The sequence below is a fragment of the Tiliqua scincoides genome, chromosome 3 (assembly GCF_035046505.1).
Source record: "Tiliqua scincoides isolate rTilSci1 chromosome 3, rTilSci1.hap2, whole genome shotgun sequence".
NCBI classification, from domain to species: Eukaryota; Metazoa; Chordata; class Lepidosauria; order Squamata; family Scincidae; genus Tiliqua; species Tiliqua scincoides.
Window position 1 is genome coordinate 176842720 of NC_089823.1, and position 18442 is coordinate 176861161.

General features: G+C 41.9%; 1 protein-coding gene across 2 annotated transcripts; it reads right to left on the reverse strand.

The window, feature by feature from the left end:
• Positions 1-372: 372 nt before the first annotated feature.
• Positions 373-14081, reverse strand: DENND10 (DENN domain containing 10). Of its 2 annotated transcripts, XM_066620487.1 has the most exons (9): positions 13999-14081; positions 12530-12726; positions 10415-10494; positions 8368-8516; positions 6145-6256; positions 5810-5910; positions 4069-4176; positions 3261-3355; positions 373-1784 (listed from the first exon to the last, which is right to left on the reverse strand). In XM_066620487.1, the coding sequence occupies exons 1-9, from the start codon at positions 14042-14044 to the stop codon at positions 1608-1610; spliced, it is 1065 nt and encodes a 354-aa protein (XP_066476584.1). In that variant the 5' UTR covers positions 14045-14081; the 3' UTR covers positions 373-1607. The 2 variants fall into 2 exon arrangements, with proteins under 2 accessions (XP_066476584.1, XP_066476585.1); XM_066620488.1 differs by lacking the exon at positions 13999-14081 and having other exon boundaries at positions 10411-10494; positions 12530-12617.
• Between the last annotated feature and the right edge of the window lie 4361 nt (positions 14082-18442).

The window sequence follows — 18442 nt, forward strand, 5'->3', positions numbered from 1 at the left end:
GGTAAGGAAGCAGGCCCCATAATGGGGCTACTAAGCTTGCACTGGCTATTTAGCTGGTGCAGAGTTGAGAGGCCACATGATGGGCCAGGAAGCCGGAGGCAGGGTCCTCCCCCAGCCCTGACAAACCTCTCCACCACCTGGAGCTTGTCCCTTGTTTCAGATGGCATGCAGCAGGCCTTCAGCAGTGCTCACATAGCATGGACTGGTGCTGAGCCAATGTTAATGCTGAGTTGGCACCGAGTGACACGGGCACGCCTTATGGCATGTTTGCAACACTTAGCACCGGCCGAGGACTGCCACTGAGGGTTCAGGATCAGGCCCTAAAGCAGGTAAGAGTTCTGGTTTTTAGAAAAAAAAAATTACAAGGGGAAGAAGGTTGAAATGCAGTGTTTTATCCATGGTAGCCAAGTGACATTTATACAATCTTAAATCTAAAGGGGAAAACATGAGTCATATCAAAATTCAGTAAGAAAAGTGAAATAAATTGGTTTTTAGTCACACATTAGTTCCACTGAAATGTTTCTGTATAAAGGAGAATGACACACCCCTGAAAATAGGGGAGCAGGAGTCATGCTCATACTTATAGTATTAGATAGTTGTACACAATTGTCAAAATTCCTTTTGTGCCCTCCATGCTATTACACAACTCAGGTTCCTTAGTTTGTCATACAAGATAACAAATGTTTCCCAAATTAATATCACTCTTACTCAGCAATAATTGAATAGAAATTTTTTTAAATGTTAGCAGTAGAAACAATTACCAATTTAAAAATAAAAATTACATTATCTGTCACCTGCTAAGGCGCACCTCTTTATGAAGGCCAGAGGGACAAATGAAATATTTTCATACAGCAAAGTGCTACTGTAGAGGCTCTTCAGCAGTTCTGTCTGATATGTGACCTACACTATCTATGCTCAGAATTAAAGATTTAAGAGCCAAGCTACATATATGCAAATATATGTATTGAAATTGTACCCCAAAGGATAAATGGCAACACCCCATCCAATATTCATCCTGTGGTTTCATAAACATGTGTTTGGAGGACTAGATCGGGCGCTATTGTGAAAAGGAAGGCAGCAGTGGAAGAACTTAAGCACCTTCTCCCCTCCTGTAGCTCATTTTCCCTAGAAGCAGGAAGTATTGGGGTTTTCAGCACATAGTTTGGTTGTCTGAAAAACTGACAACATGCAGCTAATTTTGATTCCTGTTGAATCAAAATAGTTACGAAGGGAATAAATCCTGCCCATTTTGATGGCTTTCATATGTCCATTGCCTTTGTAAAGTATTCTGCTTGTCTTTATACCAATACACTTCTGAATACAATTCAAAAAAGATGACACTTCTAGCTCAAAACCATCATCCCACTTATTTCATACCTGTCTGTGAAAAATCAGTCCTGTTTGCTATAAAATCATAAGCCAGGAAATGGAAAACATGTATATCCTGCTACATGGAGGTACTCCAACTACATTCTGCATCATCTGAGCCCCTTCCTTGAAGATAAAATACTCTTTCCTGTGGTAAATGCTTTACGCAAATGGGGTAGTCAAAATAAAGTGAAGAGGAATTTCCTTTTGCAGCACGACATTGCAGTTCATCCAAAACATCAAATCTCGAGCATTTGCTCAGCAGCTGCCAAATGATAAAGGAAATTTTCAGTTGCTGGTGGAAACCGCTTCTGTTTCAGTGCTTCAAAATTAAGAGATGGTTTTTCATTATCATGCAAGACCTCTGTGAGGGAGGCCAAACTGGTCAAGATTTCTTTAGTCTTCAGGGAAATATCCTGGAAAAAATAGAGTGCAAACGTTAAGTACAGGATGGCCAGAGTTGCTTTGTATTTTGCTTTGAGACAGATAATGTCCTGAGGTGAGGAAGGCTTATGAATGTGAACACCTTTTAGCTTTTTTTTTACTACACAAAATCTCACAGATCTGTTCCATCTCAGGAGACAAGGTTTGAGGTATTGGAAAAAAGAAAAGCCAGAGAGCAAGGGGGCATGTGGCACTTCCATCTCCTGATCACTCAGTACTTCTGATGTGGGTATGTCCAAGAAATGGAAGAGCTACTGTGTCACTTCTAATAGCTCCATGGCACAGCACAGGCAGAAGTGGTGCAATGTGGCCTCAACAAGTGGTTTCATGGTTGCCTAGTTGAAGAGCTGCTGCTAATGCCTGCATTCTTCCTCCACCACTGTGAAAGCCGAATCCATTTGTGTTTACACAGAGGCCTCCTGTATGAAATAGAAGGCCTCGCTCACACTGTTGCAACTTGAAGCTTTGCTCCTCTAGTAAAAGGGATGGCAAGTCTTAGCCCTTCAACTCAAGCCACAGCTACCTTTGGAGAAGGGGAGGCACCCTCCCTCTCACAATGAGAGGCCAAATTGCCAGTTAGGTATTCGTATTTATCACACCCATGGCAAACTTATTCTTCTACATTCTTAAAACATTCCACTGTTCAAGTTACCAACAATCCTAGCACATGACCTAGTATGGAGTAACAATCTGAACGTCAGAAGAATAGATTCAAGTCATGTCACTGGCTATGAACTTCCCCTCCAAAGGCACTAGGCATTGGGCCACCTGCCCCATTACCCTCAGGGTGCAATCTGAACCAATTTCCCAGTACCAAGGTAAGGGCAATGCAGTTTCAAGGTAAGGAAGCAAACATTCCCTCACCTTGAGGAAACCTATGTGACTGCCACCCAACTGCAGGATGCAGCACATGCCCCATTGGCACAGCTGTGTCAGTTGGTTAGGATTTGGGCCTCAGTTTCTCATCTTTACAATAAGAGGCATAACCTCTTTCATATGACTGTTGTGAAGGACAAACAGATAAGGACCATAAAACACTCAAATAGCAACTTGATGCAATTTACTGAGAAATCAATTACAGTTATTTGTGGGACTTGCTTCAAAAAGCTATACTTAGTAAATATAGGGAATACTACATAAGATAACTGACCTCAAGTCCTGAGTAGGATCTTCATTTGTGTAAGACTTTGCACAAGCTCTTTTCAAAACCTTTTTTGTGCATTACAGACAATCTTCCTTTGTTAGGTTTTTATACTGCAAGAAAATCCCCAATATGTTGCGTCTCTGCACTGCAATAGGTCTTTCCACAGGACTTGCGCAAGAGTTTATGGAAGAACATCAAGTCATTTTCTCCTGCTTGCTGTTCTTGGAACCAAGTTGATTTCACCCCCACCCCTTTAGGCAGCAACAAATGTGTTATAGATGAAAACAGTCAAAGGATACTTAACCTTAATAACTTGGCTGTTAGATTTCTCTGGATCTTCTGCAGACTGAACAATGAGCTGACCAATTTCCTTGTGCAATTTTCCCATTGTCATTGCCTCTGGGGGGAGAGAAAAGGTGCTATCATTCATTCCATCCATCCATCCAAACCATGGCAAACACACTACTCAATGATAGCACAGCCATAATGTATAGCTTTGGCCACTGACGCCATGATCAAGGGGATGCCAAAAGATGCTGCTCACCCTGAAAGTTTCTTGACAGGACACAGAATAAATACAAGTGAACTCAGAAGAAACAGGGTTTCTTCATACCAGCACTCTGTAACCATCTTTTTGCCACACCACAGATGAGGTGGAAGATTACTACATTTTAGCACTGAATCTTGCATGTTTCTACTGCTTCATAAATTTTATTTTTCAATCAAAACATGTTATTTGAACTTTTCCCCATCCCAATGGTAAGCAAAGGTAACCTCCCCCACTTTCTCCTTTTTTTTTTTCCCCCTAAGATAACCTGACTGTATCTTTCTGCATGATTGCTTCAACTGTTTTGGCTGCACTTTCTACAATTTTCACTTCAGTTGCAAATTAGCTTTGGCAACAATGGCACCTACCCTTTATGTTAATCATGCCTGTATTAGTATATCAAGAAGAGAGGGATGTACTAGAATGCTGCCATGGAAAGGAATTTGAGAGTAGGATTTTACTCTGTTTTTCCAAGATTAGAATAGAAATTTGAAATAAATTCTCCTGGAATCTACTGCTATCAAAGAGCAAACAAGCAGAAAAACAAAAAAACATCAAATCAAACCTTTTGCTTGCTGCGAAATGGTGATTTCACTTTCAGGCAGATTCACGTATACATCATATAGGTCCATCCTGTTGCTCACTTCTGAGTCTATAAATCCAGCAATGTAACCTGGTCAGCAAAGATAGACAATGATCACTGAGTGTGAAAACTCTGAGAGTGCGCTAATAAAAACAAAACAAAACATTGATGTTGCATTAATTATTTTTCTTGCCTTAAGATTTTTTTTAAGGTTCCATGCTTCTCCAGAATTTCTGATAATTTAACTGGAATTAAGCATTCTACCATCCCACTCAAGATAGTCCTAGCAAGGAGAGCAGCCACATAAATGCAACATTCATTAAAGCAGTGTTTCTCAACCTTCGTCCTCCACCGTACCACTTCACATGGTCCACCTATTTGAAGTACCACCTGAAGGGACTGGCAATGATCATCGCCAGTTACTTCTGGGTCAGGAGACCAGATGCAACGAACACCGCTAAGAAGCTCAGGGTGGACGGGAAGGCTTTTTCAGGTGCAGAAAAGCATGCTTTGGAGGTCTGCCCACTGAGCCAAACCTCCTATTGCTGTTTGTTGTGTTTGCATTCCTGGTCTTGCGGGACTCCTGGACGCCTGCCACTCAGCAGTGAGTACCACCAGACACAGCCTCTAGTACCACTGGTGATACCTTTACCACTGGTTGAGAAACACTGCATTAAAGTGTTTCGTTTTAAAATAATGGAGGAGATCTCTAATCCACAATACATTTAGAAGGCCCAATCCTATCCAGCTTTCTAGCACTGATGCAGCAGCAATGCAGTCCCAACATAACGGAACAAATGTTCACTTACTTTTAGGAGGACCCCATGACTGCCATCCCACACCCCATTGGCACAGCTTCAATAGTGCTGGAAAATTGGATAGGATTGGGCCCAGAGTCTCTGCCCACCCTGCTTCCAAAAAGAGAAGGAAGTATTGCTTTAATACAGGGGTGCCCAAACCCTGGCCCTGGGGCCACTTGCGGCCCTCGAGGCCTCTCAATGTGGCCCTCAGGGAGCCCCCAGTCTCCAATGAGCCTCTGGCCCTCCAGAGATTTGTTGCAGCCCACTCTGGCCCGATGCAATTGATCTCAGCATGAGGGCAACTGTTTTATGTGAGCTGTGGGATGAGGGCTCCCTCCACTGCTTGCTGTTTCACGTCTGTGATGCAGCAGCAGCAGCAGCAAAGGAAAGGCCAGCCTTGCTTTGTGCAAGGCCTTTTATAGGCCTTGAGCTATTGCAAGACCTTCATTCATTCATATAAGTTCATCTTTAATATATTCATTTATGTAAACTTATGTAAATTTATTCAAATTTTAAATGTAAATTAATTCTTTTTTTCCCCGGCCCCTGATACAGTGTCAAAGAGCTGATGTGGCCCTCCTGCCAAAAACTTTGGACACCCCTGCTTTAATATGATGATTTCCAGATGCTGGGTTGTGACCCATTTGTGGATCACAGAAAACTGCAACTTGTGCATAAAGCCACTGGTCCATTCAGCACTGTAGGACCAAGAATGAGAAGTATCCTTTTTGCAGCTGGGGATATTCATAGACTAGAACTAGGCTTCAAACAAACTATATTTGAAAAGTAGAACATCTGAAAACTATACCTCCAAGATCAATGTTATGTAATTAATGGCTGTCTGTCATCTGCTACTCCTCAGTTCTATTACAGCAAAAGAAAAATTCAGTCAATGTGTTTAGCAATGGGTGGACTCCGCCTACCTGGACACAATTTTAATGCTTCCAGTTCATCATCATTTAGATGTACATATGAATGAAGGATTGACCAATCTTGCCGATGCCACACTAAGGCAGGGAGAGTCCTTAAAAAAAAGCCACAGTTAAGACAACCTTTTAGCACAATATGTGCTTTCAAGAAAAGTAACTGGTTCCTTGTCTTGATACCCCCAAGCACCAAGTACTATTGGCACATAATGATTTGGGTTGCATATCAAGAAGTGAACATACTGAATAGGCAACTCATATGCATGACTAACCGGTCTGAAACAAGTTTCAGCACTTGATGCCTAAGATTTTGTTTCATCTGCATGCTATACCTTGTAAATTCTTGAACGGCTTCTATTCTAGGGTGATACACTACAATTCTTTTCTTTAACATGAGTGCAGTATAGAGGATGACTGTTTCCATTCCAAATTGAGATATTATGTCTAGAACAGAAAGAGGAGAAAAATATGATTATAGTATTGCATGATAGCAGATTTCCAGACAACTTGCAACAACATAAATGACAAGCATTTGCAATAACTTAGTTGAATTAACCACTGCGACAGGGACAGTGTTAGAGAATTTGCTGAACGTTAAGCTACAGTGGTAGCTTTTCTGGAGCCAGCGAATGCGATTTATATTTTCAGCATGTGACGTGCTTATATCTCTTTCTACATTCAATACCCCAAGAGTTCAATCATTAGTATTCCCATATTAAGTTCAATTAACTTTCCGTGGATCAGGGCTATAGAATTGGGAACTGAAAGTCTATTTTTCTGCCTGCTGACTCTTTCAGACAGTTGCAGGTTAAATCCCTGCTACTAATGGACTCTAAATATTCAAGCAGCATCATAACTGCATTAAGCAATAACATATGATGAAAGAGTTTTGCATGCCATTGGGTTTCTGAGCCTCACAACAATACTCAAGTAAGTGAAACATTCTTCTCTCCAGAAAACACTAAGGTGTTGTCACAGTTTTACTTGCTCTTTTAAAGATTATAAAAAGTAGGTGCAAAGCTGCTGCAGGCCTCATTTTAGGAAGAAAGGTTAAACATCTGGAGAGACAGCCACAGCAGTATCTGGTGCCCCCTCTGTGTCAGGAACTGCACAACTATTCACCCTGCTCCTTCCACCTTAGAAAGAGCTGGGAATCAATGTTTGCAGCTTTAATATGGCCACACTAATCAGTCCTTTAGGTCAAGAAAGGACTTCAGATCACAGATGTGACTGATTATAATTACCGTATTTTTCGCTCTATAAGACGCACCTGACCATAAGACGCACCTAGTTTTTAGAGGAGGAAAACAGGAAAAAAAATATTCTGAACCAAATAGTGTAATAAAATATGTCTCTCCGCTACTCTGTTTCCATGCTCCTTAGCATATTTTACTACCTCTAGTTTAAAAGGAATTTTATATGCTAGCCTTTTCTGCTTTATCATCCTTGCACTGGTAGAATGAGGTACTGTAGTATTTTTCTGCAAGTGCATTGTCACTAAGCGCTGAACATTTGCATTACCATTGAGCACCGGCATTTGCATTACAATTTGCATTTGTATTACCATTGCATTTGCATTTGCATTAGCATTGAGTGCAGGCAGGACCCTGGTCAGGGGCAGAAGCACCTGCCAAGGAGGCTCTGCTGCCCTGAGAACACCTGCAGCTTTGCAGTATTCGCTCCATAAGACGCACACACTTCCCCCCCTTTTTTGGGGGGAAAAGTGCGTTTTATGGAGCAAAAAATACGGTATTTTTGAACGCTCCCCTGCATTAACCCCACACCCTTAAAAATTATAAAGTGAATCAGAGAGAAAGGATATAACCAAGCACCTTGCCTTCTGTTTGCAAGTAGTTCTTAACGTATGGGAACATTCACAGTTCACTCAACATGTATCTGTGCGTACAGGCTAGGGGGTGTTAACATGCGTAAGGGAGCAACAGCACAATCCTCTGCATGTTTACTCAAAAGTAAGCTTCATGGAGTTCAACAGGACTTACTTCCAGGTAAATGTGCATAGGATTGCAGCCCAAGACATGTAGATCATCTCTAACAAGAGTTCAAAAAAGCCTCACGTGTTATTTATGACCCATGCAAATATTATTTTTAATAATAATATCATTATTATAATAATATAATAAAATGCTTTTAATGCATTTTATTATAAATGCATTTATAATAATATATATTATAATATATATTATATTATAAATGCATTTATAATAATATAATAAAATGCTTTTAATAAAGCATTTTAGCAGTCAGCAAAGAATATCGAATCTGCAACATGGCATCTTGAGGGCACATGATATAGCCACCTTGCTGAAGTTAAGCAGGTGTAGGTCTGGTCAGTACCTGAGAACCCCATGCATGCCACCTTGAGTTTCATGAAGGAAGAAAACTTAAAACTAATATGATAAATCAATAGAGAACTTCAGCACAACCAGCTGTTGGGCTGCCATCCTAAGTAAACTTGCTTGGAAATAAGTTCAAAACAAACATGTTTATAAAGAAGGCTTAATTGCAATCATAGCTTTAGAAGAATTTCTCCTCACCTTTGATTGAGCCCACAAGATAAGCTTTTCTGACATCAAAATCTTTGCTTAAGAAAGAGCCATTCTCTTCATTTTGGCAGATGCCCTTTGTGAGAACAGAAATATAACTCTCCATCATTTTCACAGGGCTTCCATATTTCAGGTATATTCTGAAAAATATGAGAAGTCATCTTTTTAATGGTGTACAAAAACTCAAGTAAACCACACAGTAATCTATAGAATAGACCTATTCTACACCCTACAATAGGGTGTCAAACATAAGGCCTGTGGGTTGGATTTGGCCTGCAGAACTATCCAGCCTGCATGATAACTGGGCTCTTCCAGCACTACCATCAGCTACTCTCAACTGCTGAGCTGCAAAATGACACATTGGCCGAAGTGGCACTGTTGAAAGGGTGGTGCTGGGAAAGTCTAATTATCATGAAGGCCACCCTTTCAGCAATACGTCTTCTGCTGATGTGTCACTGCTGAAAGGGCAGCTCACATGACTGGACTTGTCCAGCTCTGTCCTTTCAATACTGCAACTTCTGTCAAGGTACTAGGAGGAAGAGATGGAAGGAGGCTCCAGAACGTGAGGAACAATTATGGGGAAAGAGACAGGCCAAGGGGGATGAGAAAGGGAAAAACCACTGAGGTACTGGGGGAGCCCAGTTATCACATGGGCTGCCCTTTCAGCATTGCTGCTTCTGCTGAGGTGTCAATTTGCACAGCACTTCTCAGCTGATGAGCTGAGAAGTGAACCTCCGCACAAGCAGTGCTGCTGAAAGTATGACATGTGATGTCTCCCATTCCTTGAGACTATTGTCAAGATTTGAATATTTTCTGTCATTTGCAGCTGATGGGTTCCTACATGAGAAAAAAGTACTTATTTCTGGTCACCACCTGATTCAGCAGGCACCATGAATGCTATTTGGCCACTGTATTAAATGAATTTGATACTGATGTTCTAATTGCCTTTCTCAACTCTATGACTGACTCATGATCTTTTCTGGATATCCTGTTTTCCAATTCAGTTGAACCTATGAACCTGACAACAATCTACTTGCAAGAACAGAGGCATTTTTGAACTTCTCATGGAATAGGATTCTAATAAGTTCCATAAGACTTATCCAGTTGGTTTACACTACACTACACTATGAATGAAACTACACTATGGTTTCATTTAAGACCATGATGTTTAATTTAATTCATTGTTATTGTTTACTATAATTTACTGTTATTTTATAACAACATTTGATCCACTCAAAAAAGCTGACTGTTTATACTTGGAGTATTTGTAATATGCAACACTAGAAGGGGAAAAAATCTACAAAAGTCTTCATTTTCTAAAAACCTAGTGATTTATGTTGGATTTAAATTATATAGAATCTATTATGTGTAATCCTAAGCACATTGTCTCAGAAGTAAGCCCCATTGTGTTTAATAAGTCTGACTCCCAGAAAAGTCAGCATAGGTTGCAATCCTATACATACTTAATTGGGATCGAATCTGCAACTTAACATACTTAACATCAGTCCCACTGATGTTTCTTTGATGTTACTTCTGAATAAACATGCTTAGGATTGGGCTGTCAGTTAACTGGAATGAACTTTCAAACCTAAATATGTTTGCAATAAGATATGCCGATAGGTTTTTGTACCATTAGACCACTAAAAATATTTGATCTTATTTTGAAGGAACATATATATATATTTGAACATTAGCATTAAACAGCATTAAATAGGGAAATTTAAAATTTACCTGTGGTTGACTAATCAACAATGATTATTAACCACTGTTAAGAGAAAAATAGCATCTATGTTTTCAGCTGGCACTTTTTTCAGATGCATGTGCACATCAGAAGAAGGATGCCCTCCCATGTGAGAGAGCATTATAAACATACTTGTGCTGTAAACAGATGTGTTGCAAATCTTTTACCAAACCTTTTAAAAATCTACTGCTCAATTTGTGGGGGGGGGGGAAGGGCGCTAACTAATTCAAAGATTTTTAACTGATCAGTCACCTTAACTTTACAGCTCTAGCATGAAAAAAGCTTTTATATACACACCGACAGAGTATCCTAGTGAAGGCTGCATATTTCTCTGGGTTGAAGTCTTTGGTTGTCAGGACAATGGAAAAATGGGTCACCTATCAAATATACAAAAAAGAGTAGTGTGATATACAGATGTTGCAATATCACGTTATAATAGCAGAACAATCACACAAAATATTACAATAATGCCAAGAGCCAACATAGCATTTGGTCACATGGGAAAAAAAAAAAAGTGGAACAAAATTCCTGGATTTGGTCTTCCCCCATGTTCATCAAATTAGAGACTCCATAGTTTGCATAATCTATGTGGTATTTAAAGATTGTTTCATCCTATCCTCTTGTAACCCAATGAGAACTGAAAAAAGAAGAAAAGAAACCACCTGAAAGATGGGGGGAAGCTTGGCAATTCTTCCCTTTGAGAAGAATAAACAAGATCATCTACATTTTAAAGGCTATAATAAGCACTGCATCTCTAAATATGCAGCAAGTCTCACACATGCTTCACGGCAATGAAATTAGTCTGCTTCATAAATTTGATCAGGATTCCAATCATGCATTTTTCTTTCTTTTTTTTTTTTTTAAGCAAAGCCTTAGGCATTTGAAACCGCTCTATTCAATGGGAATGGGGTTAGAGATGGCTGGAAGCAGCCACCATCAAGGAGAAGTTGCACAAATATAAACCTACAGCAACAATGGCTCGGTTCAGGCATAACATGAAATCATAGTTTTAAGTTATGTCTGAACCAGAGCCTATCCATCACCCATCATTTGCTTGGAGACAACAAACAGGGGTCTGAATTCATGTTTTGATGTTGGTTTGAAAGCCACAGTCAGAACTAATGCTCTGTCTCAGAGGCTGCTGCACCATAGCGACAGGAATGACCTTATGAAGCCAAGTCCTGAGCAAATAAGAAACAAAAGTAGGCAAACGGCTATAAACTGGTTGTATGCCTGGATGCTCAGACCATGGTATATGTTCTCAACTATGGTTAGCATAAACCATGATTTGACCTTGTGTCTGAATTCAAGCAATAATTTTGAAAGCAAATAGAAAGAAGAAGAATAAAGAGTAGACATACATAATGGAGTTCCTATCTACACATGCCATTTCATTCATTCCTATTCACCTCTTTTTCCTGTTCTCAAAACTGCTCTCCTGACTGTCCTTTATTTTTTCCAAAAACCACTTTGATGTTTCTTGCATCTGGAACAAACCATTTGATTTTCTGCAGCCATGGTTTTTCTCAGAGAATTCTGGTGCAGTTTAGTAGCAGTGATGGTCTCTGTCACATTCTACCCAGAAACATCTTATGCAGTTTATGGCAATGTGTTCATGTTGTAATGCCAGTGTATAGTGTTTGTGTCTAAAGTGGCTGGGCTGGAGAGTTAAGGCTTTGGGGTTAGAGAGGTGATCATTTTCATAACTGCTCTGGAATCAAGACAGTTATGAAAATGATCACCTCTCTAACCCCAAAGCCTTAACTCTCCAGCCCAGCCACTTTAGACACAAACACTATACACTGGCATTACAACATGAACACATTGCCATAAACTGCATAAGAATCAGCAGCGCTATAACAACAGCAGCAGTTGTTATCATGCATATGTCAGCCACATTAGGCAACATATTGCTCAGGGAACTCAGGGATTATGGACCATAAGAACAAATGAACAAGTGGTGTGGGGCAATAAGATCACACTGGCTAGCCACACACCTAGACCATCTGTGCTCACAGGCTATGCTCCCAAGCCTCTCCGCATTTTGTACCTGTCTGCAGAAAGCCACACTGAAGGTTGGGAGAGTTCCATCACCTATTTTGAAATAGCCCAGTGTAGACAAGCACTGAATGCACAGAAGCCTAAACAATGCGATCACAAGTATAGAAAGCCTTGGGGGATAACTAGCCAGCTTCCCTTTTGCCCCTCTTCTAACTTGTTTGAGCATAAGACCTGAAAGAGGCTATTGCTTCACTAAAGTGCGTGCGCACATAATTCAGACATCAACCAATATAAAATAGGCTTTATTGGGCCAACACTCATCAGTCATACCTCCTGTACTAACAAGATTAGACTCAGAACTAAAGAACATTCTCCTGTATCAACTTCCCTTCCTCAGGGTGTCAATCCTACCTTTTTCAAGGCTGACGAATCCGGGACTTCTGTAGTCACAACATAGAACCAGGTGAGCCTGCACTGCCCAAATACAAAAGGGTGAAGCTGTTTGCTTTCGTCTGTAAGGCAGCATTTTCTCAGCAAGAGATCCCTCAACTCAACTGTTGTAGAAGGGTAACACCAGACCCACAGGGCATCTCCATTGGTGTCTTTTTCTATGGTGGAAAGATGTTCACTGTGAGAATGCCAACAGCAGCAAGGAAGTAAGTTGATTGGTTAATCAGTTCTGATTCCTGCTATCACATTTACCCCCCCCCCCATCCTATACACACTCAAGAGATTGGTGTTTGCTTACAAATGACACATGACATTGTTTAAACCAGGGGTGCTCAATAGGTGGATCGCGATCTACTGGTAGATCGTGAGGCAAAATGAGTAGATCGGGGAGTGCCAACCCCCCCCTTCAGGTGCCTCTGGGAGGAAACGCCGGGAGTAAGGCCCATTGTACTCAATGGGGCTTACTCCCAGGTAAGTGTGGCTAGGATTGCAGCCTCACAGCCTAATCCTAGGCATGTCTACTCAGGAGTAAGTCCTGTTATACTCAGTGGGGCTCAAGGTACACCAACATACATTGTACACATAAATGTTATATGTTATGATGGTGCGAACATTGTAAAAAAAACTCTGGTAGATCTCCGGGCCTTGCTGGGTTTCAAAGTAGCTCTCGAGCCAAAAAAGTGTGAGCACCCCTGGTTTAAACCTTAAATCAGTGTTGCCATTTTCAGTTTATGTTGCAGCTTAAACATTATATTAATAATGATCTGCAGCGATGCTCAGGCCAGGGATTCTGGACAAACCTGCTTAAAGTGAAGCTATTTCTGAATAATTTCTGCATTTCAGAAGTAGTACTATCAGGAACTAAAGACCTCCTTACAAGTTCAGCATAGAAAACTGTACAATGTGACTAGCAGACCACATTTATGCAAGTGCCATGAGTGCATCTGGTGTCAAGGGGACAGTGTCAAGTCTTTACCAACACGATCATAGGATTGCAAAACATATGCACCCGGATGCCCATGTTTTCAGGGCTTTTTGCAAGCTGATAAGAAAGAAAAAGAAAGTGACAACCTTGGGCTCTGCCTTAATGAACCCAGAGGACGGTATATACCAACCCCTGTATTGCAACTCATTATCTACCCCCACGTTTGTGCACGGAAAGGGTTGACATGCATGCATGCATCCTTGGATGCATCGATCATTCTGTTGGCTTTGCATCCCTGCAATTCCCAAAGGCAAAGTTCATAGGATCGCCTACTCAGTAGGACCAGACTAAAGGAAAGGAAAGCCTGCCCCCACCCCCCAGTTGCTTCATCAGTATAGAGACTAAAGGGGAAGCAGAATCAACAGGAATCCAGGGGGAGAAAGAGAAAAGGATCCTGCCCCCTCCCACCCATCTTGCCTCTTGCAGACACCAAGGGTGTGCTTACCAATCAGCCCCACACCCAACAGCAGCTGAGCCTCCGTCTCTGCCATCTTCTGGCTCCCACCGAGGCCGGCCAGCCCTCCGCCTCCTGGACCCCGCCTATTTCCCCGAGAACCTTGCCCCGCCCCATCATGGGGCTGAGAAAGAAACACGCGCAGCAGCAGCAGGGCTTCCGGTGTGATGGGGGAGCTGCATTTTATAGCACCATGTGCCTCCCTGCAGATGGATGGGGTGCAAGCTGTCTTGGCGACTGTCAGCCCGATCCTATCCACACTTTCCTGGAAGTGAGCCCCATTGACTCTAATGGGACTTAGTTCTGAGTAGACATGCATAGGATTGGGCTGTGTGTTTGTTCAGAGGGTGGTGGGGGGTGGCGGCTCAGGTAACAGCCCAACCCTATCCACACTTTCCTGGGAGTAAGCCCCATTGATTCTAATGGGATTTACTTCTGAGTAGACATATACAGGATTGGGCTGTAAATCTATCTTTGCCGTCTGCTTTTTCTTTAGGATATCTTTTGCTGTTCTGCCTTTTCAACATCACTGTAGGATTATTTAAGATGACACAAGAGTAGTAAGAGCAACGTGTGTTGTGTAGTTTGGCAGTGAAGACCTGTATCTGTGCTGTAGGTAGCAGATTGGGGGCCCAATCCTATACAACCTTCCAGCACTGGTGCAGCTGCAAGGCAGCTCCGAGGTAAGGGAACACATACTACCATACACTTAAGGGAACACATAAGGGAACACTTAAGGGGGTCTCTGTGACTGCTGCCCCACCACAAGATGCAGCGCATGACCCATTGGCATAGCTGCACCAGCACTGGAAAACTGGATAGGATTGGGCCCTAAGAGCACAATCCTATGCTTTACTCAGAAGTAAGTCCCATTTCTTCAGTTGGGTTTACTTTCAGGATAGTGTGCAAAGGATTGCAGCCTAACAGCCCAGTCCTAGGCATATCTAATTCCCATTGAGTTCAATAAGACTTGGGAATTACAGTAATTCCCATTGAATTCAATAAGATTTGGGAATAAGTAATTCCCATTGAATTCAATAAGACTTGGGCTACAATCCTATCCACACTTACCTGAGAGTAAGTCCTATTGACTATAATGGGGCTTATGTCTGAGTAGACATGCAAACAGGATTGGGCTTTTAGAGCCCAATCCTATGCCTGTCTGCTCAGAAGTAAGTCCCATTATAATCAATAGGGCTTACTCCCAGGAAAATGTGGATAGGATTGCAGCTTTACTCCCAAGTAAGCCCAAATAGATAAAAAGAAGCCTCATTCTTGAAAGCCTTTATTAAGCCATTGTCAAATATCTCACCTCCTTTCTGAAATGTGGAATCATAATACTGAGGGGTTATTCTCATTTCAATCTGCATTATGGAAATAACTTCAAACTCCATTGTAGGATTGTCATCTGAAAGTCTTCCAGTCTGTACTAGGGGAATGTAAATAGTGGATTATATTATTTTACAGAAACGTCAAGTCATACAGCCTCAAAAGCCTATAATATGAGGACTAGAACAATGGGCTACATCACAGAATTGTAGCAGATGATTGTCTCTAAACCTCAGTCCCCAGTCCTTGCAACATGGGCATCTCTCAGAATCACTCCTGCCTATTTGCAGTACTGTATTATTGGACTATTTCTCTCCTAGCATAAGGAGAATTTGCAGATCAGCTTTTAAAATCTCTTATCCTCATATTAACCATTCAAGTAAATCTGAGTGTAAAACAATGTGATAAAGTCACAAAGACATATTGTTTCAATTTGGATGGGGGGGTGGAGTTGGAGGAACACACTAAAAATAAATTCCTGGATTTCTACATGGTCTCCCGTTAGCAGCTACTACTCTTTTATTTGTGTGTGTGTGTGTGAAATCAATTTCATTAACAAACATTGTAATTAAGTGTTTATTATGCACAACACAAACAGCTGTTATTTTTAACCACTCTAACTGCAATTCTATACAAAAGTTGGGCTGATATTGCTGTTATGTCAATGCTGCATTGGCACACCATCCGTCATACCCTAAACCCATCCAGTGCAGAGTGGCTGGGGAAAATGGACTCAGGCAACTCCACACTGGAACAACCCTCCCAGGAATGCCACCAGCATCCATGAAAACCCCAATACAAACCATCATTAATGAAGTACAGAAGTGTACTCAGGATGCAAGCTCTGTAGACCTGGATCTTGGTATGTTCCGTCAGCTTCTTGTTGGACCAGACTCTCTTTGTGAGTCTGGAAAATATGGTAGCTGCTTTACCAATGCGTTTGTTTAGCTCAGTATCGAGAGAAAGAGTGTCGGAGATCGTCAAGCCAAGGTACACAAAGTCATGGACAACCTCCAGTTCATGCGCAGATATTGTAATGCAGGGAGGTGAGTCCACATCCTGAACCATGACCTGTGTTTTCTTAAGGCTGATCTGCAGTGAGTCATGAACTCTTCACTCACAACAGGAGAGGAAACTGAATGCTTTCCACATGCACTGCCTCCGACGCATTCTCGACATCACCTGGCAGGACAAAGTTCCAAACAACACAGTCCTGGTCATGTCGTGAGAATGGATGATGGCCGGATCCCAAAGGATCTCCTCTATGGAGAACTTGTGCAAGGAAAGCACCCTACAGGTAGACCACAGCTGCAATACAAGGACATCTGCAAGAGGGATCTGAAGGCCTTAGGAGTGAACCTCAACAGGTGGGAAACCCTGGCCTCTGAGCGGCCCGCTTGGAGGCAGGCTGTGCAGCATGGCCTTTCCCAGTTTGAAGAGACACTTGGCCAACAGACTGAGGCTAAGAGGCAAAGAAGGAAGGCCCATAGCCAGGGAGACAGACCAGGGACAGACTGCACTTGCTCCCAGTGTGGAAGGGATTGTCACTCCCGAATCGGCCTTTTCAGCCACACTAGACGCTGTTCCAGAACCACCATTCAGAGCGCGATACCATAGTCTTTCGAGACTGAAGGTTGCCAACATGAGAGAGAGAGAGAGAGAGAGAGAGAGAGAGAGAGAGAGAGAAGTTGATTATTTGAATCCATTTCAGTCTGGTTTCAGGCCCAGATTTAGGTCATGATTGCCCTTGTGTGCACATGCACATGTGTATATACATTTGAGAGAGGAAAGTAACTGCTGATTCTCACAACAGCTTTTGATACACTGATCACAATTTTCTTCTAGACTACAGTTCTGGACTGGAGTCACTGCACTGTAGCTGTTCCTGGAAGATATTTGCCAGAAGGTGATCTTGGGAAATGGGAATACTGTTCATCTCCATGAGAATTGTCCTGTGGGGTTCCCAAAGATCATTTTTGTCTTTTGTGCTGAGGCACGGAGTTCAGTGCCATCACTATGCTGATGACATCAAGCTGCTATGGCCTTCAGAAATTTTAGTTGATATATCAGCAATACTACCTACTTGGAGGCTTGGCCACTGTATGTAACTTCTAGCTGTAGGCCGGATTACTGCAATCCTCTCTCTTGAGCTTGCCTTAGAAAGTAGTTTCAAAACTCCAGCAAGTGCAAAATGCTGGTTTGCCTACTGTCAGCTTTCAATTAGCAACACATGCTTATATATCACCTATTTATCACCTTTTTATATCTCAGAAACACAGGAAGCTGCCTTATACTGAGTCAGATCATTATTCCATCTAGTTCAGTTCAGTATTGGTGATACTGACTGGTAATGGTGGCCTTCCACTGTTTCAGACAGAAATTTTTATCTGCTGTCCATGGAGGTGCCAGGAACCAAACCCGTCAGCTACAATAATTGTTCACACACACCTGAGTGCAGTGATTCACATGTTCCACTCAGTTTAGGAATCCCAGTGTTGATTTATAAAAATAAACCAAGGCATGAATTTTTTTTATAAGGGAACGTTTACCAAAATCAAACAGCTGCACCCGAATAGAGGCAACAGATGAAAAACATAAGAACAGTCCCACTGGATCAGGCCAAAGACCCATCTAGTCCAGCTTCCTGTATCTCGCAGTGGTCCACCAGATTCCTCAGAGAGCACATAAGATACCTGCATCCTGGAGCCTCTCTTGCATTTGGCATTCTGACACAGCCTATTTCTAAAATCAGGAGGTTGCGCATACACATCATGGCTTGTAATCCATAATGGATTTTTCCTCCAGAAACTTGTCCAAACCCCTTTTAAAGGCATCCAGGCCAGATGCCGTCACCACATCCTGTGGCAAGGAGTTCCACAGACCAACCACACATTGAGAGAAGAAATATTTTGTCTGTCCTAACTCTCCCAACACTCAATTTTAATGAATATCTCCTGGTTCTGGTGTTGTTAGAGCAGGGGTGTCCAAAGTTTTTGGCAGGAGGGCCACATTGTCTCTCTGACATGTGTCGGGGGTGGGGGGGAAGAATATTTTACATTTCAAATTTGAATAAATTTACATACATTAATATATTAAAGATGAACTA

What these genes read in the sequence shown, in the direction of transcription:
- DENND10 (XM_066620487.1), bottom strand. Translation starts at nt 14,044, where the DNA reads ATGGCAGAGACGGAGGCTCAGCTGCTGTTGGGTGTGGGGCTGATTG. An exon ending in TTCACTAGGATACTCTGTCG is followed by an intron (nt 8,517 to 10,414) that starts GTGTGTATATAA and finishes CATATTTTTCAG; the next exon opens with AATATACCTGAAATATGGAA. An exon ending in GCCGTTCAAGAATTTACAAG is followed by an intron (nt 5,911 to 6,144) that starts GTATAGCATGCA and finishes CTTTTTTTTAAG; the next exon opens with GACTCTCCCTGCCTTAGTGT.